The sequence below is a fragment of the Neophocaena asiaeorientalis genome, unplaced genomic scaffold, assembly GCF_003031525.2.
Source record: "Neophocaena asiaeorientalis asiaeorientalis breed wild unplaced genomic scaffold, Neophocaena_asiaeorientalis_V1.1 scaffold264, whole genome shotgun sequence".
Taxonomy (NCBI): Eukaryota; Metazoa; Chordata; class Mammalia; order Artiodactyla; family Phocoenidae; genus Neophocaena; species Neophocaena asiaeorientalis.
This window is the reverse complement of record NW_020185332.1, coordinates 2,766,708-2,788,239: the sequence shown is the minus strand read 5'-3', so window position 1 is coordinate 2,788,239 and position 21,532 is coordinate 2,766,708. Positions and strand designations below refer to the sequence as shown.

General features: G+C 51.0%; 2 protein-coding genes across 7 annotated transcripts in view; both read left to right on the top strand.

Annotated features, from left to right (window-relative positions):
- Positions 1-5,537, top strand: part of SNX1 (sorting nexin 1) — a 36,713-nt gene extending 31,176 nt beyond the window's left edge. Inside the window, exons 11-15 of one of the 2 annotated variants that reach the window (XM_024735151.1) lie at positions 465-670; positions 3,091-3,234; positions 3,828-3,908; positions 4,380-4,451; positions 5,090-5,537. In XM_024735151.1, coding sequence (XP_024590919.1) covers positions 465-670; positions 3,091-3,234; positions 3,828-3,908; positions 4,380-4,451; positions 5,090-5,140 — 554 coding nt within the window. In that variant the 3' untranslated portion in view covers positions 5,141-5,537. Of the gene's footprint in view, positions 1-464; positions 671-3,090; positions 3,235-3,827; positions 3,909-4,362; positions 4,452-5,089 lie in introns of both variants that reach the window. The other variant, XM_024735152.1, reaches the window with a different exon arrangement.
- Positions 5,538-15,779: 10,242 nt separating this feature from the next.
- SNX22 (sorting nexin 22) lies at positions 15,780-21,526 on the top strand. 5 transcript variants are annotated; one of them, XM_024735298.1, is made up of 7 exons: positions 17,902-18,099; positions 18,477-18,560; positions 18,989-19,093; positions 19,572-19,666; positions 20,030-20,062; positions 20,293-20,360; positions 20,829-21,526. In XM_024735298.1, exons 1-7 carry the CDS (start codon positions 18,025-18,027, stop codon positions 20,948-20,950), a joined length of 582 nt encoding a protein of 193 aa, XP_024591066.1. In that variant the 5' UTR covers positions 17,902-18,024; the 3' UTR covers positions 20,951-21,526. The 5 variants fall into 5 exon arrangements, with proteins under 5 accessions (XP_024591063.1, XP_024591062.1, XP_024591064.1 ...); XM_024735297.1 differs by having other exon boundaries at positions 20,030-20,155; XM_024735295.1 differs by having other exon boundaries at positions 15,780-18,560.
- Positions 21,527-21,532: the final 6 nt, after the last annotated feature.

Here is a 21,532-nt window from a genome sequence, read left to right as displayed (position 1 = left end):
ATTTTAAAAGGGGGGGGGGGGGGGGGGCGGCGGGGAGAGTGAACCAAAGCTTAAAATACAACAAAGTTGTCCTGCTCTGGCGCATGCAAAACTATGCAGTGTGCATACACTCACTCTTGCAGAAGGCTACTTACCACAAGCTCTAACGTAAAAATCAGAATCATGCCATTGGCCTGTTTTTATTAACTGGCCCCTGGTTCTCCAGGAATATTGGAGCTGCTTCTTCCAAGTAAGCCTAACCTAGGGAAACTAAGATCAGCAGTTACCTCTCCCTGCTCAAGTGACCGAGCTGCATTGCCCTCACTTTCTGAATACAGTTAGCTGTGGTGTAAGTGACTAGGTTACAGAGCCCACAGTTGCCAGACATGCGGGGGCCAGCATTGCTAAGGCATCCATTGCAGTGCCAGCCGACTTGTCCCTTTTCCTTGGGAGATCAGAGGCCTCTGCTATCTTCCTCCTTCCAGAGCTAGCGCTGAACACATCCCAGTTTGCAAAGAGTCTCGCCATGCTCGGGAGCTCTGAGGACAACACAGCATTGTCACGGGCACTCTCCCAGCTGGCTGAGGTGGAAGAAAAGATCGAGCAGCTCCACCAGGAACAGGCCAACAATGACTTCTTCCTCCTTGCTGAGCTCCTGAGTGACTATATTCGCCTCCTGGCCATAGTCCGTGTAAGCGTCTCATTCCTTTCCTCTTTCTCCTCCACTTGATTTAATTTGTCTTTTCCTTTGCTCTTCCCGTTCCCAAGATGGTTTCATCCATTATAGCTCGAAATAATTTTTTCTACTCTCAAAAGAGAAGGTGTCTCGTAAACCAAAAAGTCCATTAAACTTTTAGTTATCACTGAGTCACATTGAGGCCCACAGCCAGTTTTTTAAATGAATTTGGAGAAAAGACCACTCTTGAATTTCCAAGTAGGGCCCTCCTTATTGTTGAAGCTGGACAGTATCCTCTATGCTCCTTTTTTCAAGCAAGGTTTATTACAGACCTGCGGTCTTGTCCCCCTGGAGCAGTGACTTCCTCAGTCCTTTGGTCTTTGCCTCCTTAACAGTAAGTGGCGGCTTTGCCCTGGTAAGAGCTCTTGCTGGCTTCCACTTGTCCCTCCAATGTGGGCAGTCAGGTAACTAAACAGAACTGGCTTGGCACTGGCTGCATGGAGGAGTGTGGCCAGTGGGCCAAGAGAGCTTGTCACCAGAGCCCTCTGTGAGCTTTGCTGACCACACCGGTAGAAACACTGCAGCCTGCCCCTCAGGTCGAGCACCTCACCTTCTCTTCTGGTGACCAGGGCACTCTGGTTTCCCCTGACCTTTCAGAGTGGCCAAGGAAGCTTCACCGGGCAGTGATATTAGCTCTCACATGGCCTCCCTGAGACAGAGGAAAGAGCCAAGAGGGAGCCTGGCGCCTGCCCTAAAAGGGCCTGAGTCTGCCCGACCCAGGTTGGGACCAGAATGTATGAGCTTCTGAGTTGGAGCAGAGCCACCTCCACTCCCCGTCCCCAACCTCGCCCTCGCCAGAGAGCTCCTGTATTGTCAAGAGCCAAGCTGCACCCAGGACTCTCATTTCCTCCGTGGTAGAGGTGCTTAATATAGCCTGTGAGGTTGCTCAGTGTCCTCTCCCCTTGCTGTTTGCTTTGCTGCTACCTCCAGAGTGATAAGAGGCTGAAAAAATAACCTGCTTGGGAGTTTTTGGAACTGGTCAGACTACTTAGACTGGAGAGCCGTCCCAGGGAAGGGTTCTCTCTGGGGAAGCTTTCAGAGAGCAGTATTGTTTGGGGTCTCTGGAGAGCTCAGCACTTGGATATGACCTTCAAGCCAGGTGAGCCAGTATGGACAGGGGTGAGGGAGGCCTAGCTGGGGCAGCTCGCCTTAGAGCACAGAACTGCAAGCTGGTCTTTTTTCAGAGACCCCTCACCTGCCCTCCTCGTAATCATGAGCTAGCTATGGGGTTGGAGAGATGAATAGATGTTTCTTTTCTGCTGAACCTGCAGCTGTACCACAGTTAGCCCAGGGAGTTAGGTTGGATTTGAGGTCACCCTTTACCTAATCCTTTGACATTCAGCTGTTTAAATTGAGGTGAGCAGCAGTGACAATGCGGGGGAAGGTAACTTTGGTGTCATTTCACTCCCTAAGGCTCAAGTCTCGGCAAAGGCCTGCACTAAGGAGGCCTAGAAAACATCCAGGGAGCTCTTGTAGGGAAGGGGAGCAAAAGGAGCAGGGCTGGGAGGCTGCCCCAGACGCAGGTCTTTCATCCAGGCCTCTTGAAGCCTACAAAGCCAGTGGTGGTGCAGGATGGTTTTGTTAGGCCAAACAGCTATCCTCTGGAAATGCTGATTGTGGTCAAGGAGCTAGAAACATGGAAAACCAGCAGGTGGACTTTGGAGAGCTTCTTGGGGGCCTTGATAGCCTAGAACAGTTGAATGTATGGATGAGATGAAAGCAGTGTGTCCCTGTGGTAGGTTTAAGTGTTTATTTAAAGATCTGTTAAGCTCACCCTGTATATTGTTCGGGTATCAGTTTAAAGTTTGCTTCCTTAGGTTGGCCTTCCCTGATGTGTCACCCAGGCTAAGCTAGATCCCCAGTTTTATTACAGTACTGTGCTTGTTTTCTCTGTACTCTGCATACCTATAATTACTTATTGGCAATTAGTAATACAGTGTCAGCCTTTCCTGTTAGATTACAAGCTCCATGAAAGCAGGCCCATGTGTTTCATTCCCCATTGTATTCTTAGCTCCTGGCACATGGCAGATACTCAGGGAAAGTGTGTAGACTCATGAACTGACTGATCTGAGAGAGGCAGTTCCAAAGCCGTAGGACTGGGCACCAGCATCAGGCCACCTACTGTGCTCCCAGCCCTCCAGCCTTGGGAGTAGCATGAAGCAGCATGGCGCTGGCCCACTGGATCCTTGGAGAGGAGTCTTACCCAAGCTTGTGCTTTTGGATGTTAAACTTGCAGCTGGGCACTAACACGTGGCTGCAGAACCTGCCCTTGCTCGGTCCTTCCCTAGCACAGCTGCTGGGAGAGCCCCCCAAGGCAGAGCCAGCAGAGCTCCTGAAGGGCTGGTTGTGCTCTTCCCCAACCTCCACCTTCACAGGCCGCCTTTGACCAGCGCATGAAGATGTGGCAGCGCTGGCAGGATGCTCAAGCCACACTGCAGAAGAAGCGGGAGGCTGAGGCTCGGCTGCTGTGGGCCAACAAGCCTGACAAGCTGCAACAGGCCAAGGATGAGATCGTAGAGGTGAGGCCCCGGAGGCAGCCCAGCAGGGGTGTTCTGCTGGCTCCTGAATGAGCCTGGGTCCCATCCCACCCAGATGCTTAGAACCCCACAGCAGGCAAGAGAACTGATTGAGTCTAAAGGACAGCTGCTGGGGAAGCCTCTGAGAATGATCCAGGCTTGCCATGAGACCTGGCCCTCCTTCTCCTTTCCTGTTCCACTCAAACTTGCCAAATTAGAATCTCTGCAGGAGCAGTCCTGGCTGGGTCTTTGAAAAGCTCCAAGATGATTCACATGTGCCCCCCACCCTGGTGAGAACTAAATTCATTTCTGTGGGGCTCCCAGCTTTGCTGGCGAATACCTAAACCAGAGCCTCTGGGGTACCAGAGCTTTCTTAGGAACCAGACTTGGCCTGAGGCACACGGCATCTCTTTCCCAGCCAGCCTGAAAGATGGCCTTCTACTGGACTCTGGCTTACGTGCTGAATCTCCATATCTAATCTTACCCAGAGGGACAGACAAATGCCAATTGAGGTCTCAGGTACAGAATTTCTATTCAAAGGTAAAGACTTAATACCATAATATATTAAGTGATCCTTTCTTTCCTTTTCTTCCCAGTGGGAGTCTCGGGTGACTCAGTATGAAAGGGACTTTGAAAGGATTTCAACTGTGGTCCGAAAAGAAGTGATACGGTTTGAGGTGAGATAGAAGATCCTGCTTCTCACAAGTGTGCAGTGCCTGGTTTAGTAACATTGTTGGTTTTGTCCAAGTCTCTATTGAGTAGGGAGACAGATGGCGGTGCCAGTGACTTGGCAGCTGTTGTGAACAGGCGTGGCCTTCTGTGTGTGTGTGTGTGTGTGTGTGTGTGTGTGTGTGTTCATGTTCATGTGTTTGTTCCTGAGGCAAAGTGGCTGTCCTACACTTGTTGCTGGACCAGAGCACAAAACAAAGCTTGCAGCTGTCATAAACCCTCTACTCCCCTTCCCCACCCTGCCACCGTTCAAGAAAACCTTGCAAGAGGCTATTTGGCTGGAAATTATAGCCAATCCAGCTGTTGTCTCTACTTTCTGAGGCTGTGCTCAGCCTTGGTCAGCAAAAAACATCAGCACCCTATCAAGAGGGGAAGGAGCAACTGTCTGGATGGTCAGTGTAGAATCCTGTCTCCTTTAGAAAGAGAAATCCAAGGACTTCAAAAACCACGTGATCAAGTACCTTGAGACACTCCTGTATTCACAGCAGCAGGTATGTAACTTATGCATGGCTTTCATCCTCTCTTGCTTGCTCCGAAGGCCAGCTGCCTACTTATGGCTTTGGTGACAGGATGATCTGGCCCTGCTTCAGAGGGGCTGGGCCCTGCTTAATCAATACTTGAAAGTAGGTCCTGGTTCTCTAACGTGGCGCATCCAGTAGGTCTCTTCCTAAGCAGGATTGCCCTAATCCTATAATGAGTTAGTTTTTAAGAACAAACCCCAGCTCTCCTCTCCCTATAACCCCGTGATACCACCTAACCCTCTTGAGGCTGAGGCCCCAATCAGTATGTGAAACAGTGGCTGCCTGTGAGGAGCTGACTGAGCTGAGCCAAGCTGTGGCCCCCATGGGGGTACTTCCTCCAGGTTAGAACCAGGACTGTCTTCAGATATTGCCCTTGCACTTGATGCTTCCCTCAGTCTAGAGAGGTAAGGGCAGTGTGGCTGGCTGGCCAATCTGTCCCAAGGTCCACTGTCAGCAAAGCCATTTCCTCAGCTTGGCCTTAGCCCAGGCCTCCCTGTGGGTGGCTGAGGCACTTGGGAGAGTGCCCTGGCACTGTGCCTGTTCCCCTTCCAGGCTCGGGCTCTGCCACTAAATGGGGACACTTGCTTACTGACCCCACTTCTTTGCAGCTGGCAAAGTACTGGGAAGCCTTCCTTCCTGAGGCAAAGGCCATCTCCTAATGGACCAAGGACACCAGAGTCCACCTGCCTGACGCTGCCTTTTTATACACTGTCCTCCTCCACCTCTGCTGGACCCCAGTGATGCATCCTGCCTAGCCTGGACTTCACCCCTTCCTCCCTGCCCCCATGGCCAAGCTGTCCCCAGTCACTCTAACCAGTCCTTCATTTAGCTTCCATATATATTTTCTTACCTGAGAGAATAGTTTCTTGCTTTAAGCAAAAAACCTATACTAGATGGTGGAATTATGGGATAGGGGTGGAGTATTGATATAAATATATAAATACAAATGTATATTTTTCAGGATGTGGTTAGGAACTGGGAATAACATTTTCTGTTACTCCTGATGGTGCCATGAAAAGATTATGTAATAAAATACTTTAAAATCGGGTCACATGACTCAGAATGGTGGTGCTTTTTGCTTTAGGCTGGGGAGCAGTTGGGAAGCAGGTCTGGAATACTCCTAACCAAGAAATGCCCAGGTATAGCCAGGTATAGTTACTTCCTCTCCACAGGAGTTCACAAGCTTCTGCCCCTGCTTCCCTATGGATCTGGAATTTCCTTTTCTCTGTCTACCTCAGCTACCTGTTCTGAGGGTCTCTTAATCTATTTAACTCATACTCCTACTTCTTTAGGGAAGGAGTTTTAAACACATCTCTTATAATAAGAGGGACAAAACCAATTCTCCTGCAGAGGAGGCCAGCTTTCACTTTTATTCCTGCCCTGTTTCCCTCAGCTGCCCAGGGTTCTCTGAGAGTCTTGCTTTCTGATCGCAAAGCCTTGCGTTCTGAACATCTTTTTGCTGCCCATCAAAGCATGTCCTCAGTAGACTGGTCCATGTTAAAAATGTAAAGGACTGATAAGGACTTAGCACTTTATCCCACTGACAACAGAACCAGGCACTCTGGCTCTAGATAAAGTCATCCCAGAATTCCTAAACCTTCTGAGTTCCAAGAAGCTTCACTATCTGTGCCCAGGAGGGAGCATGCCGGCAAGAGGCCCGAGTGTGGTGAGCACAAGCCGAGGGCATTCAAAGGGGTCTCTGTGCTGGCCTGGCCAGGGAGGCCCAGTCTTGGATGCACCCGTGCTGGGCTTCCCCTCAGCTCTCCGCAGCTGCTAAGCTTGCTGGTCAGAGCAGACTGTGAAGCTGCTCTGTGGGACAAGCTGGCAGGCTGCATGCACGCAGGAACCTCCCACTCCCAGCCCTACCAGCTGCAGAGATGCCCGGCTCTGTCAGTTCTTGTGGGGGCAATGTCAACCTTTGGGGAGGGCAGCGTGAGGCAGGAACCGGCAGTAAACAGCAAGCAGCGCTGATCTCCAGTCCACCAGCCTGACGGGGAGTGCCAGTGCCGGCAAGTACTTTTTCAATATGTGGATTTTTTTTTTTTTTTTTTTTTTAGAAAAAGTCACTCAATCTCTCCCTCCCCGCTAATATCCTTTTTTTTTTTTTAACGTCTTTATTGGAGTGTAATTGCTTTACAATGGTGTGTTAGTTTCTGCTTTATAACAAAGTGAATCAGCTTCCCCTAATATCCTTATTACCACCTTTGATTTTATCCTTCCAGTCTTATATGCTTGCTCTGCTTAGTTGTAATAATATACACATAAAATATTTTGTATCCTGCTTTTATCATTCAACACTGTATAAGTTATAAGCATTTTTTCTATTTTGTTATCTATCTTCACAGACTTTATTTGTAAGGCTGTGTAATTTTAAGGCTTCCATAGAGTGACTGTACCATAATTCTGACTCATCCCTTGCTGTTGGATTCCTGGTTTGTTTGGTAACTTTTAAAATTTTAATATGATTTTAAACTTACAGAAAAGTTACAGGAATATCACAAAGAACTCCCATATATCCTTTACCCACATTTACCAAGTATTTACATTTTTATCCCATTTGCTTTATGACTTAATGATTTGCTTTATCTGTATTTATATGTTGTATTTTCTGAATCTTTTGAGAGTAAGTTGCAGGCATTGTACCCCTTTACCCCAAAACTTCAGTATGCCTTTCCTTAAGAATAAGGACATCCTCTCATAATTTATAACCATAACCACTTATCAAAAACAGGAAGTATAACACTGATAAAATACTGTTAATCTGGGCTTCCCTGGTGGCGCAGTGGTTGAGAGAACGCCTGCCGATGCAGGGGACACGGGTTCGTGCCCTGGTCTGGGAAGATCCCACATGCCGCAGAGCGGCTGGGCCCGTGAGCCATGGCCACTGAGCCCGCGCGTCCGGAGCCTGTGCTCCGCAACGGGAGAGGCCACAACAGTGAGAGGCCCGCGTACCGCAAAAAAAAAAAAAATAATAATACTGTTAATCTAACACGTGCTCTCTATTTAAATTGTGTCAGCTGTCCCAGTAATGTCCTTCATAGTGATTCCTGGTGCAGGATCATGTGTTACGTTTAGTTGTGACACATGATTACATGTGTCTCTTTTAATCCAGACTTCTTGAGCCTTTCCTTGCCTTTTATTACCTTGGCATTTTTGAAGAATACAGTCAGGTATTTTGTAGAATGTTCCTCAACGTGGATTGGTCTCATGGTTCCACATGACTAGATTAGGTTTTTGTATGTTGGGCAAGAACACCGCAGAAGTGACATGTCCTCAGTGCATCTTAAGTTGGCATGTGATGTTAGTTGGTCCCATTAATGCTGACATTAACTCTGATCTCTTGGTTAAGCTGATGTCTGCCAGGTTTCCCTTTTTAAATTTACTCTTTTCCCTTTTGTAATTAACAAGTTATTTGTGGGGAGATACTTTGATATCATGTAAATATTTTATTCCTCATCCAGTGTGATTTTCTCACTCCATAGTTTCTTCTACATTTATTGTTTGGCATTCTACTTCTAAAGAACAGCATTTTTCCTCCCTATTTATTAATCTACTTGTTTATAAGTACAGATCAATGGATTCCTATTTACTCTAAGTTGCAAGCCATTGCTTTAATTTGTTTTGATTCTCAAACTGTCCCAGATTTCTAGCCGGCTCTTATGTCTTTTTAACATATCCCCTTCATTTTTTTTTTTTTTAACACTTTCTTACTTTCTGGCTTAACAAGATGTTTCAGGCTTATCTTGTATCTTCCCTGCCCCAGCCCTGGAATCAGCCATTTCTCCAGGGAATCTTGATTCCTTTTAATGGAGAATGATATTTAGAAACCTAGAGCTGGGTGCTGAGTGTGCCCATTGCTACTGGAATGTCATTGCTTCTAGGCTCTTGGCAGACAGAACAAGGAAATAGCTACAGATAAAAATATATGGAAATATTGAGAGAGATGGAGATAGATGATATAAAGAATTAGATATTAAAAATCATGAATCCACACTGATATTTTCAGTCTAGCTCCATAAAGTTTATTCTTATCCTCTCCATATTTGTAACTCTTTTCTCCAGACTAAATTTTAAAACTTTCTCCTTGCTTTGTTTTGTTCCATCCAGTGATCATCTTGATGTAAGTCTGTTTTTATTATTTCCTTGGGATGGGCTCCCTTCTGGTTTCAGAACTTCCTGCTCGACCTCCTGTCTCGAGGCTGATAGGGCCAGCTGTCTTTGGGGCCTGTGCATTTCTGTGCAGAGCTTGCGGACATGGAAATTAAGAAGGCCAATAGCAGGTTAAGTGTACTGGGCTGTATGGGGGGGATAGTGCCACGAAGATGGAGTCATTCCACCTGGGGACTCAGGAGAAAGAAACTGGAGAAGGGGATGTTTGAGCTGTCTTAAAGGTGAAGAGGTGTTTGCTTCTTCTGCTGGGACCATTCTGCCTCCCTGTGTCGTGTAGTGGGAGGTGGGCACATGTAGGGAAATGCAAGCGGCTCGATGTGGGCAGAGTTAAGTTAGTGGATGGCCCACGGAGAGTGACGAGCAAGAGCCGGATCACACAGTGCCTGTGACCTGTGGGGCACTTTGAACATTATCCTGCAAATGTGGGGAGCTCCTGGAGGGACCTAAGCAGGAAATAACATGGTCACATTTGTGATGGAGACATATCAGAAGGTATGAGACTGGAGGCAAGGAGAGCCTGCCAGAGTGCCGAGGAGGGTCGTAGTAATGGTGCTGGAGCTCAGAGAGAGGTGGAGGACCTGGCGAAGAGCCACTGTGGTCTGGCCACCGATCTGATGAGAGGCCCGAGGGAGAGCATGGTGGCTGGCATGAGCCGCCAGCTTCTGGCTTGGATTTCAGGGTAGACGGTGAAGCCTTTCATGACATAGGTAATACAGGAGGCCGAATGGGTTTGGAGCAGATGGGCAGGAAAGCAGAGGGCACAGCAAGTGCTGACCGTGTCAGAGACTCCTCTAAATGGGAAGGGAGGACTGTGCTGTGAGATGCGGGAGATCCAGAGTGAAAGCTGGCTTTGATTTATTTAAAGGTGGGTCAGACCTAGCATGTTAATAAAATTCAGAGGAGATAAAGGGAATAGCCATCAGCCCTGTCTGGGAGTAAATGCAAAAATACACAGAGCAGGGAGCCTCGCTGCTTTGTGTGGCTGGGGAAGAATTAAAATGTTCTCAGATAGGAATATCTAGTTTACCTATTTTGAGTCAGGTGGTTTAGAGGAGAGGTATGGAGATGAGTCTTACTTCTCCTGCTTCCCCTTGGGTTATTTCCCCCATGGATCTCTGGGCTCTGGAGTCCTGAAGGTGAGGGTTTAGAGCTGGAGGGACCCCAGGGAGGATGAGTAGTCAGTGACAGAACAAATGCAAGAAGTAGAAATGATCGGAAGCGTCACACGTAGAGATATTTGTAACATTAAGCTCTTTCCAGATGCTTTTCATTGTGAATGCACCTGTAGCTGAGAACGCTAAAGAAAATAAAGAATGCCTGTGCAGCTCAAATTTTTAAAAGCATGAGAAGATAATGGAAGTCTAAAGATGGGGTCAGGAACTGGCTGAGGAGGGAACATGGTGATGGAAGGAGTGTCCTTTGCTGAACGTGCTTAGGGCCCACATGGGATTGAAGACCATGGATTCTGAGGGACAGCAGGCCCTAAGGTGGTGGGATTTTCCCCACCAGTTCAAGCAGCCTGGGGGTTGAGAGGAGGGGAGGGGAAGAGAATGGTGATCCCTCCCGCAGCAAGGAAGGACACACCTTCGCTGCAGCTGCCACATGACTGAACCAGACACCCGGTCTTCAGAGTCACTGGCTGAGATTCTCAGCTCCACACTGGGGAAGAGGCAGGCCTGAGCTCAGAGTTAGAAATGCACTAGAACAGCTTATCCCTGTCTTCTGGCCCCGGGGTTGGTGTGACATCTGCCAGTGTCTTATGATACCACTTGTGTGGTTTAATGTTGGCTCTCTCTGCCAAACAATAAAAATTCTGTAATATTTGATTTGGGCCTTAGAGTATCAATAGGAGCTCAACTGCTACAAGGGATAGGTTGAGAGGAGGCAGGTGACTGAAGCACAAAAAGCAAGTTAAGGCATAAAAAAAATTAGACAATAAACTCTCCAAAGTGGAACATCTTTATCACCCCATGGCCCCTGAAAAGATCTGGGCTTAAAATAGGTGCCAAATATCAGGAGGTAACTGTTGAGTGATCTCCAGCTGTAGGCTCTGCCACCTGGCCTTCACAGCCTTCTGTGAGAGGACCCCAGCTCGCCTTTTCCTGTTTATCTCCTAGTCCTTCACAGCGGTGCGCATACCTCATGGAAACGGACTCCACATATGCTCCTTCCTTCCTCACTCTGTGTGGCCTAAGAAGCCTTTATTAATATTGGGCTTTGTTCCTGAAGCACCCTATCTCAGCCCCCATCCCTCCCTTCAATCTCAGAATTACACCTGTCTGAAACAGCCAGCCTTCAGTATTGTGGATAAGAGTGTGAATAAATAGAGATGAGGGCATTGGTTAATGTGTCAGAACATTCACTGGGGTAGAAACCAAGTCCATGAAGAAGACTGTGCAAAGAGGCCCATCATAGCATTGTTGACAGTTGTAAAATTTGAAATCAATCTAAATGTACAGCAGGAAGGGATTAAATGAATTATGGTACGTAATTAGATATTATACAGCCATTGAAGATGATATTAGCTATATTTATTGACAAGAAAAACTCATTTTTGAATGAAAGTAGGTTATAGAATTACATGTATGATATGGTCTGCATTTATATAAAATTATATATATATGGGAAGGATGTTGATCGAATTGTTAACTATGGTTGCCTCTAGGGATGGAATTTTGCATTATTTAAAATTTTTATACTATTTGATATTGCTTGGAATTTCTGTGTTTTACTTTTATAATCGTAAATATTAAATAAAGCTATTTTCATTATGGGAAAACAATCCACTGCATCCTTTGAGGCCTACTTTATATGTACATCTCTGGGAAGCTTTCTTTGATCTACTCTTCACCCACCCCCGACCCACACTGGAGTGGGAGCCCTGCCTCCTTTATAGATCTTGGCATGGCACTTTGTCATCCTCTTAAACCTCTGGTCTTTCTCGCTTGTGTTTGTTATGTTATCTCATTAGCCTCCATGGCTCTGAACTCCTTAAGGTCATGGATTGTGTTCCTACTCATCTAGGTGCCGTCCTCCACTTCCAAAGGCAGCCTCAGGGGGAAGTGACTGCCCTTCAGCTGTGGAGATTACTGTTTTACGAGCCTACGGGCCCAGATCTTGGGGTTTTTCACGAGATCCAGAAATCAGGCCTGATTTGGGGTTCAGTAGGCTTTGCTCTGGTTGGCAGGATCGGTGCTCAGTGTTCCAGGTAGGGCCTGCAAGCGGGGAGGTGATAGGCACTTGCTCCACTGCTTGCCCCAGAAAGGCCTCCCCCCTTTGCCTTTGCCTGTTGTGGAAATGCCCCTCTGGCTCTGATGACCAGACCTCTGGGGCAGAAATCCCCACAGCCCCACCACCGAGGCTGCTCAGAGGAAGCCAGCTGCTCAGCCTCTGGGTCCAGAAAAAACCCCAAAGAAAAACCCTGTCCAAACTGAGATAGGACCTTTCCCTAAAGGGATGTGGCGATTGTTTCCAAATGACTGCCCCCTCCTAGCTTCAGAGCTCTCAGCTTCCTCTTCCATTATGAGTGACAGTGATGGTGACCACAGGGGCCCAGTAGCAGGTGTCCCCTTGGGAATATTAGCAGCCTCACCAGAAAAAGATGATGAGGCATGTGGCAGCCAGGAACACATGCAGGGCAGCGTCCAGACCGCCCCGATAGTCCCATCCCACCCCGGGGCCTAATAACCAAGAGCTGCCATGCGTTCAACACCCACCCTGTGCCAGCGGGCTCAGGGCTTTGAAACTCATCCAGCACCACGGCTCTGCCAGGTGGGCGTCGTTATCTACATTAAAAGACTGAAGCTTAGAGACCTTAAGCAGCTTGCCCAAGGTCGCACCACAGAGCTAAGACTTGAACTCAGTCTGCTTGACTCGGCTTGTCTGCACCCCCATATCCCATACGATCCAGTCGGGGATGGACAAGGAGGACCTAGACACTAACCCACTAAGGTGTTTTCTTAAAGACCTGAACAAATCCATGTAGCAGGCCTGTCAAGGAGAAGCTACCCACCTGACCTGATGGGCATTTGAGCTTCTCTCACCCTGTGAGATACTCTCCCCAGATGTGCTCAGTGTGTGGCAGGGGCAGAAGCTGGAAGACAGAGAACAGCTTGGGTGAGTAGCTGGGGACCATTAATGGCAGAGAGTAAAAACTCAACTTGCTGCGAAACCCCAGACAGTATCCAGGGCTAGAGCGGGTGGAGGTGCATCTCCATTCCAGACCTGGAGGCCTCTCAGCTTCCCTGTTGTCCTTAGTTCTTAGTCCCACGGCTTCCTCCATGCTTAAGTCCTGTGACTTGAGGGTACCTGAGCATGTCTTTATTCCTTGAGCCCTGGTGCGGGCGCACCAGAAGGGCAATCGGTTGGTCCCCTGACATACCACCCTAAGGGATGTTAGGAGTTGTTGTAGCACCAGAAAAATCTCCCCAGGAAGCTGTTGCCTCGAAACCGGGTGGCTGGAGTGGTCTCTGCAGCTCCCCCTGCTCTGGCCTTGCATCATGTTGTCTGAAGCAGCTGAGCTGCCTCTGTCTTCTGGGCAAGAGGTGGGAGGTCTCCTAGGATTGACACTGCTGGCTGGAGCCTACCTGTCCCTTGGGAAGCCGGGCACCAGTCTAACGGGGGGTCAGACTTTGCTCTCAGGGCTCAGGCAGGACACGCTTGTCAGAGGTGCCTTCCTAACACAGCCCTTTCCACAGCCCACTTCTCCCTTCCTCACACCTCAGTTTCCTCATCTATAAAATGATGAATTTAGACTAGCTCAGTAATTTAAAATGTGGCAGCAGAACTAATTTTTTAGACATCTGTACCAAAGTCCAATATTCACAACATAAAAATTTTTATTTTGATTATTATTATTTCAAATTTATAAGATGTACTTATTAAGCAGTTAGTAAGTGCTCTGAGGCTGTTAGGATGAACAGGATGGTTGCTGATTTACACCAACCTCTGCTTCTAATTCATTCTTTTACCTGTTTTTGGCTGCACAATGAGAAAATCAGGAAAAGCCTGATCACAGAGTTAGTAGTTGGAGTAACTAATGTTTGTTTGTTTGTTTGTTTTTAAGCTAACCTTGCAACCTCAGGATACTGAAAAAGGAATAGAAGAATTTGCTTTTGTTGTTTCAGAGATGAATCATTAACAAAATATTGGACGGACCATATGTAATTGGCAAAACCCCACAGTTTTGGCCTGCAAAAACAGCGAATTTGTATAATTCAGTCGAATAAGAATAGCTAATGTTTATTTCCTGTGTGCCAGGCCCCATGCCAAACACTCTGGAAGCATGATGTCACTTAGTCTACACACAACTCCCCGTGGTACAGGTAAGGACGCTGAGGCATGGGCATTGTCAAAGGTTGCCCTGGCGACCAGAACCTCCAACTCCAGCCCCCATCCCAGCAGTCCAGGCCCAGCCTTGCCCGGGGTTAATGGGGTTCCAGGTCAGTCCGCCTCCGCCCACCCGCGGGGAGGGGAAAGCATCCAGTCTCTGTGCCCAGCGGCGCCCCCCTGCCCGCCCGAGGCCCAGGAGCTGTTTGTTTTCTTAACGGGGTTAACCAAACCTCCGGAACAGCGCCGGCTGCCCAGTAGAAGCCGAGCCGGTGAAAGGGGCTTTGTGTGAGGGCAGTGGAAGGCGAGGGCCGAGCCAGGGCGGAGACGCGGTCCAACCCACCTGGGCGCCCGCGACCAGGCGGCCCCAGGAGAGGGGGCGTGTCGGGGGTGGACACCTCTGCCCCCAGCCCTTCCTGCCCTCTGCTTGGCCCTTGATCCTCATCTCCAGGCTTCACGTCTGTACAGTGGGGCGAGAATGGCCCGCCTCCCTGGCAGGGCTGGTGTGGGCGTCAAGAGACAGGTGTTTACAGTGTGGCCCCCAACCAGGAGCATAAGCATCACCAGCGACCTTGTGGAAAACGCACTGGGTCAGACTCCACGCCAGGAGTGTGCATTCGGAAAACCCTGGTTAGGGCCGTGTGATCTGAGACTGGAACTTAGATCACTGTTCACATACTGAGAGGGCCAATGTTTAAAGTATACAGAAAACACACTTTTCCTTTGGCTGTAATAACTGCTTTGGAGTGTACATCATGTCACGTGTTCCTCTTTACAGGAAAATATTCTCCATAAGTTGTTTTATCTCCCCAAAGACATAAATGTCTCCAGGTCAAGGATCTTGTTTTTCTTCATTTGGATCTTCACTCAGGTCTGAATGAGATGCTGTGGAATAAGGAGCTGCAGGTTTACTACCAAATGTTTTACGAGTCAGGTGCATCAAATCTCCCTCTATAAATGGGGATGAAAATCCATTGATTTGAGACTTCTCAGGAACAGCTGAAAATCAAGTAAGTGAATGAGGTGGATGATGGTCTTCAGAGAGAGAGAGAGAGCGAGAGATAAGAGTCTAACTCTGAAGGTAGGAAGAGGATTTCTGTTGTTACCCCTCTGCAGGCCTTCCTGTAACCCTTCAGCAACCCTGCTCCCTTCCTGCCTCTTTCCCAGGCCTTCCCTCCTCTCCCTAGCCTCTTCCCAACATCCCCTTCCCCCACTGATTCATACAGTCTTTCAATCAACAATGCTTCTTTTGAGCATCTACTACATGCTTGGCACCATGGTGGCAAAACCCTGACAAGAGACCATATCCCTGGCTCACTGGTACTGAGTCTGGGGGCCGAGTTGGGGACACCAGGGAGAAACAATAAACAAACAGTAACAGTAGTATTGGAATGAGTGCAGAGACAAGGTGCTTATGATAGGATGGTCAGGAAGGAAGGTGTCTATGAGAAGGTGAGTTTTAGGTTAAGAATTAGAAGTTTTAGGCAAAGCCCACCAGGTGAAGAGTAAGGAAAAAGTGTTGCAGGGAGGGATTCCCTGGTGGCACAGTGGTTAAGAATCCACCTGCCAATGTAGGGGACACGGGTTTGATTCCTGGTCTGGGAAGATCCCACATGCCGCAGAGCAACTAAGCCCGTGTGCCACAACTACTGAGCCTGCGCTCTGGGGCCCACGAGCCACAACTACTGAGCCCGTGCACCACAACTACTGAAGCCCACGTGCCTGGAGTGCGTGCTCCACAACAAGAGAAGCTATCGCAATGAGAAGCCCGCGCACCGCAACGGAAAGTAGCCCCCGCTCGCTGCAACTAGAGCAAGCCCGCACGCAGCAATGAAGACCCAAGGCAGCCAAAAATAAATAAAATTTAAAAATTAAAAAAAAACCCCACAAACCTTCTAAAAAAAAAAAAGTGTTTCAGAGAGATGAAATAGTGAGTATAAATGTCCTGAGGCAGAAAGAGTTCGTTAGGTTTGAAGAACTGGAAGAATGTCGCTGTGGCTGGAGCCCCATGCATGAGAGGGTAGGAGAGAAAATGAGAGATGGGCTGGGTCATTTAGAGCTGTGTAGACTACGGTGGGGAGGGCGGGTTTTGTTTTAAGCACAGCGTGAAGCCTTTGGACGGTCTGTGCTACTAGGTAGAGAGTAGACCTTGTATGAGGGAGAGAGGCAGGAAAACCAAGAGAGGTCCATTAGAAGATGTGGCAGTGTTCTGGGTGGTAGGAATAGAGACAGAGGCAGACCTTCATTAGGATGGGCGACCAAGAAGTTTAGAGGTTTGAGGGTCCTAGAAGAGGACTCCCTGAACAGACAAGGAGAGCAGGGTCCCTGACTGATGGGGCCCTAGAGAACAAGGGAGGTAATGAAACACCAGCACTTCTCCTCATGGTGGATCGTTTCCCTTCCAGGAGGTTTCAGCTTCCTGATTCTGAGGCCCCTGTGAGATGGAATTTGGCGGGGGGAAAGTGTAGAACATAGTATTGGTGAGACCTGCTTGCCCCCTTATGGGGTCATCCTCTCAGCCTCTCTCTGGGGGCAGAGCTGGGAATGGGGAGTTTCTGCTCCAGCTCAGAAACACCTCTGCACTAGCAAGGGAGGGAGGGAGTCAGTGGTCCCCCAACCCCAGCTCCTACGACAGGTTCTCTGCTCCTTCCAACCATCAAGCTTTCTGCTGGGGTGAGTTCTGGGAGGCAGGGGCCTCGCCTTCCTCCACTGCCCCCCAAGACTATCTGGGGAGGAGTCAGTGGAGTGGAGGCTTGTGCTGAATGGGAAATCTCCCTTAGGCGGGTGGGGGAAGAGCGCTGAGAGGTGGGAGCAGAAGCCTCTCCTAGCACAGGAGGTGAGAGAGTTCTGGATTAAATCCTGTCACACACCCAGAAAGACTCTGCCAGAAGAGTGGGCAAGGGCAGCCTCATGCCACCTCCCACAGTCCCTCTCCCCCATCCATTGCCCTGCATACCAGCATCACCCACCTGTGTTTCCAGGATGAGCCCACAAACTGCCATTTTCCTGATACCTACTCTGCTGAGGGCTTCGCAGGGATTTTCTCACTCAGTTTTCGCACGCTCTCCTGAAGGAGGCATATTATCTCAATTCTGCAGATGAGTACAGATCTACACAGCTGGGGAAACCCAAGCTGTCTGACCGCTAAAGCAGAGCCTCTGTCCCTACACTGCCTCTCCTCCTGATGAAGGTTTGGGCTGAAAGATGATTAAAATGGAGGAATGGATTTTTTAAATGAATGAATGGGGACTTCCCTGGTGGTCCAATGGTTAAGAATCCGCCTTCCAGTGCAGGGGAGGTGGGTTTGATCCCTGGTCTGGGAACTAAGATCCCACGGGCCGCGGGGCAACTAAGCCCGCACTCCACAACTAGAGAGACCGTGTGCTGCAACTAATGAGCCCGTGCGCTCTGGAGCCCACGCGCTGCAACAAAGAGCCTTCCTGCCGCAAAGAAGAACAGATGCAGCCATATAAATATTTTTTTAAAAAATGAATGAATGGGGCCTACGAATGCTGGGGGAAGGGGGACATCAAAGCCAGAGTGCGTCCAAGCTTTACCCCAGGCCGCGCTCCCAGGGTCCACGTTGAAGGTGGAGGGAAGGAGATGGGGGTGCAGCCTGGTCCTGGGCAAGGGTGTGAGGAACTCAAGGAACGCCCCTGGTGGATCTGGGCCCAGCCTCCCTCCTTGCCAATGCCCACAGGGGCTTACAGCCCTTAGCAGGCGCTCGAATAAGAGCAGGTGAAATTTGGCTCTCCCGCATTCCTGTCAATCACTGGGGACTCGGTGAATGTGGACATGTTGACAAACAGATGGCTCTCTGCCGAAGGGTCTCCAAGTTCTGCGGCCCCACTAGGCTCAGTGGGCGGCGCCCGCCTCGCGCCATCGGGCTCCAGCCTAATCAGCCCCTTGCAGGACCCGGCGGCGCTGGGGAACGCCCTGGGCGGGGCCAACGTGGGGGCGGGTCCCGCAGGCACGAGGAGGCGGGGCCGGGGACGCCGCGGTCTCTGGTCGGAGCGCGGAGAGTTCGGCTGCAAGCGGCGCTTGCATGCTGGAAGTTCGCATCCCGTCGGTGGGGCCCGAGGCCGAGGGGACCCGGCAGAGCCCCGAGAAAGGCCACATGGTGAGCGGGGGCAGTGGATGGGAAGGGGCGCGGGGACCCGCCGGATTTCCCTGCGTCAAATGCAATGCGGACCCCGCACCTCGGGTTCGGGGTCCGAGCGCGGCGGCCCAGGCCGTCTGGGGACACGCTGCCGAGGGTCTCTGGGCCGCTTGGACTTGCCAGCCCCGCCGACGGCGGTCCCGGCTCCTGAGGGACTGACTGCACGGAGCAGAGCCCCCAAGTGTGTGGGGACTTGGGAGGGTCCCTGGAGAGCAGCGGCGCTCCCAGGCCGCTTTGCGCCTCTGAGGGCGGAGGGTGGGTGCGTCGCCGGGAGCCGGTCCTGCTGCACCAACCCGCCAGGCCTCACGCGCACCCGGCTGCCCTCCCGCGCCCGCCAGGTGTTCCGAGTGGAGGTGCTGTGCCACGGGCGCAGACACACCGTGAAGAGGCGCTACAGCGAGTTCCACGCGCTGCACAAACGGGTGAGGCTGCGCCCACCACCGACAGACCGACCCCGGCCCGGCTCCTTCCCAAGCCCTGAGAGGCAGGCAGACAAGCTGGCGGGCCCCAGCCTCTGCCACCCCCATTACCGGGCCCTAGAGAGCTCAGCTCGTGGGCACAGACCTCCCTGCGGGCTGCGGAACGCGCGCAAATGGTTAGGTCCCACGTGCTGCCCGTGCCCCTGCGCGGCTGGTCCGGCGTCGGGCGTCTTGGGGGCGGACGGGGGTGTTGGAGGCACCTCTCGCCCTTGTCCCAACCACTACTCACCACGCGGGCGTGTCTCAGGGTAGAGCCTGAAGTTTGGGGGTGTGGGTGGCAGGGAGGACTGGGGAGGGCTCTTGGCTAGGATGAAGTGAGCTTGAGGGCTCAATTGGGATGCTGTGATCGCACTGCGGTAACCTCCTGGCAGATCAAGAAACTGTCCAAAGTGCCCGACTTCCCCTCGAAACGCCTGCCCAACTGGAGGACCAGAGGACTGGAGCAGCGGCGGCAGAGCTTGGAGGCCTATATCCAGGTGTGTGTGGGTCTCACTCTGTTTGCCTCTCAGCCTGCTGGACCAGAGGTGTGACACCGGCAGAGAGGTGCGGGGCATTGGGGTGAAAGGGACCTACATTTTGGCCATGTTCTAGTCCCTCTCTGAATTGGTAGGATTGAGTGAGGTACCCAGGAGGCAGGTAGTCCCAGTTAAATGAAGGCTAGCTCTCCTTCTCCAGGGTGAGATCCTGTACTGCCCTCCTGATGAGGGTGGAGATCCTTCCCCCCCTCTCCCACACGGTTATGCCCAATTGCAGGCCAGGCTGGCTTCGTGGGCCAATCTGTATAGTCACCCAGGGCCAGTGCTCAGAAGGGCCCTAGCTTGGTTTAATGCTCTGCTCTGGTTGTCTTGAAATTCTTTATCATTTTGGAAGGGCCCACGTGTTTTCAATTTGCACCAGGCTCTGCGTATTACACAGCTGAATCTGATGACAGGTTGCCTCTGTTCTCTTCTCCAGGGCATCCTATACTTGAACCAGGATGTGCCCAAGGAACTACTGGAATTCCTGAGTCTTCGCCACTTGCCCATAGTCCCCAAGGCCAGCAGCTGGGGGTGAGCATCTCTAGAGGCGCTTGGCATGAGAGGGGCCCCAGTGTTGTGGGGACAGGGGCTCTCTGCAGCCAGCAGGTGAGGAAAGGTTTTAGAGGTCAAGCCCCTTTCCTTCTTGTATCTGCCAGGCCCTAGCCTGGTTCTTCCTCTTTAAGACACACCTCCCCAGTAGGCTTTCTTGACCCCTGTGGAGGGGCTGTTTTCTGAAGAGCCTTGGCTACCTCCTGAGCTGAGTTTGTTAGAAATAGAAGCAGCAGTCCCCTGGGAGGTGAAATTCTGGGCTTCCACATCTCCACCTCTGCCACAGGCCCCCCCCCCCTCCACCGGTCATCCCCAGGCAGCTCACAGCCTCTCTCTTCTTTTCAGCACCCTGGGGGAGTTCCTGCCCGGCAACAGCAGGCAAGTCCAAGTCCCTGTCTGCACTGGGTTCCTGCTGCCCCCTCGTGGCCATACGCCAGGGCCTGAAGTCTCTGGCCTGTCCCCGTACTCCAGGTTTTCATGTTGTTGCCTCCTGAGCCCACTTCCCACTTTTCCTCTGTGGGTCCTTGGTGATCTCAGTCCTTAGTCTCCACCCAACCTGACAGTTTTCTGTTTCCCCCTCCACTGTTCATGACCCCTTTTCTTCCTAGCTCACAGCTGTACCACCGGCCTGTTATCAGCTTCTGCATGGATCCTTATATTTGCATCCCATCCCCAGGTGAGGAGGTGCCTCTGACCCATAATCCACACTTAGGGCCCAGGTACCAGGGTGGGAGTGAGGGTGAAGTTGATATTTCTCAGCTCGCAGGACCCCTAGGCAGCATCTCCCTCCTACTGCCCCCCGTTGGGGCCACACCTCCCTGCTGTTCCTGTGCCCCTGTAGCCTGCTTTGTATTTTCCTCCAGGAAGTAGACATGGTGAAATGAGCTTGGCTCCCCTGGTCTCCATTCTTTACCAGCCTGGCTTTACCAAGATGTGAACAGAATGTGAACTGGGAATGCCAAGGCCTCATTTGAGGTGGCCAGCTGCTACCTGCTGCCTTGGCAGGGACCCCTGTTCTCGGGGAACAGGGGGTGCTGAGCCTATGAGCCTGAGCTCAGGGAGCTGCAGGCCTGCAGTCAGGCCCACCCCACTTCCTCTTGCCCTGAAGCCCCTACCCCTTACTCCTGTTTTCCTTCTGTCCTAGAGCCTCTGCCCAACGTGGTGGTGAACGGTGTGCTCCAGGGCCTCTATGGCTTCAGCGCCAGCACAGCTAAAGCCCAGCCAGAGGCTGCCTGTCACCCTGCTCCAGTGCCACCGATGCCCTGACCAGTCCAGAGGGCTTTAGGCCACCTGCCAGGACAGTCATGGACCTCAATCCTATGAAAGGGACATGGGCTGCGTCAGCCTTGGCCTGGACCCCGGACTCACCACCCTCCACCCCTCCAGGCTCAGAACTCAGCTGCACTGGTGTCTTGAGGTGGTAGGATCCTGCACTCCCAGAGCCCAGGGGCCAGGGTGGGGACAACAGAGGATAGGGAATAAAGGGAGAATTCCTTTAGAATGTTCATAGCCCACCAGTTCGGAGGTGGGCTATGAAAAGGGGCAGGTGTATTCCTTTACCTACGTCAGGAGAAAGGTGTGGCGGGGACATGCAAAGGTTGAGGCACAGTGGCTAGCCAAGTTCAGAAGCAAGGGGCAAAAGCTTCTGCTTGACATTTTGTGCGTAGCACATTTTTCTGTGAATGTCCAGATCTGTTTCCCCCTGCCCTCCCAGACTTGTGTGGCCAGTTGGAAATGTCTGGTTTGTGTTCATCTCTCCCTCAATTCTGGAGGGAAAGGGTTCAGGCTGGAACCCAAGGAGGGGACAGGCACCACTGCCACAGGAGCCCCAGGCGGGCTGGCACTGGA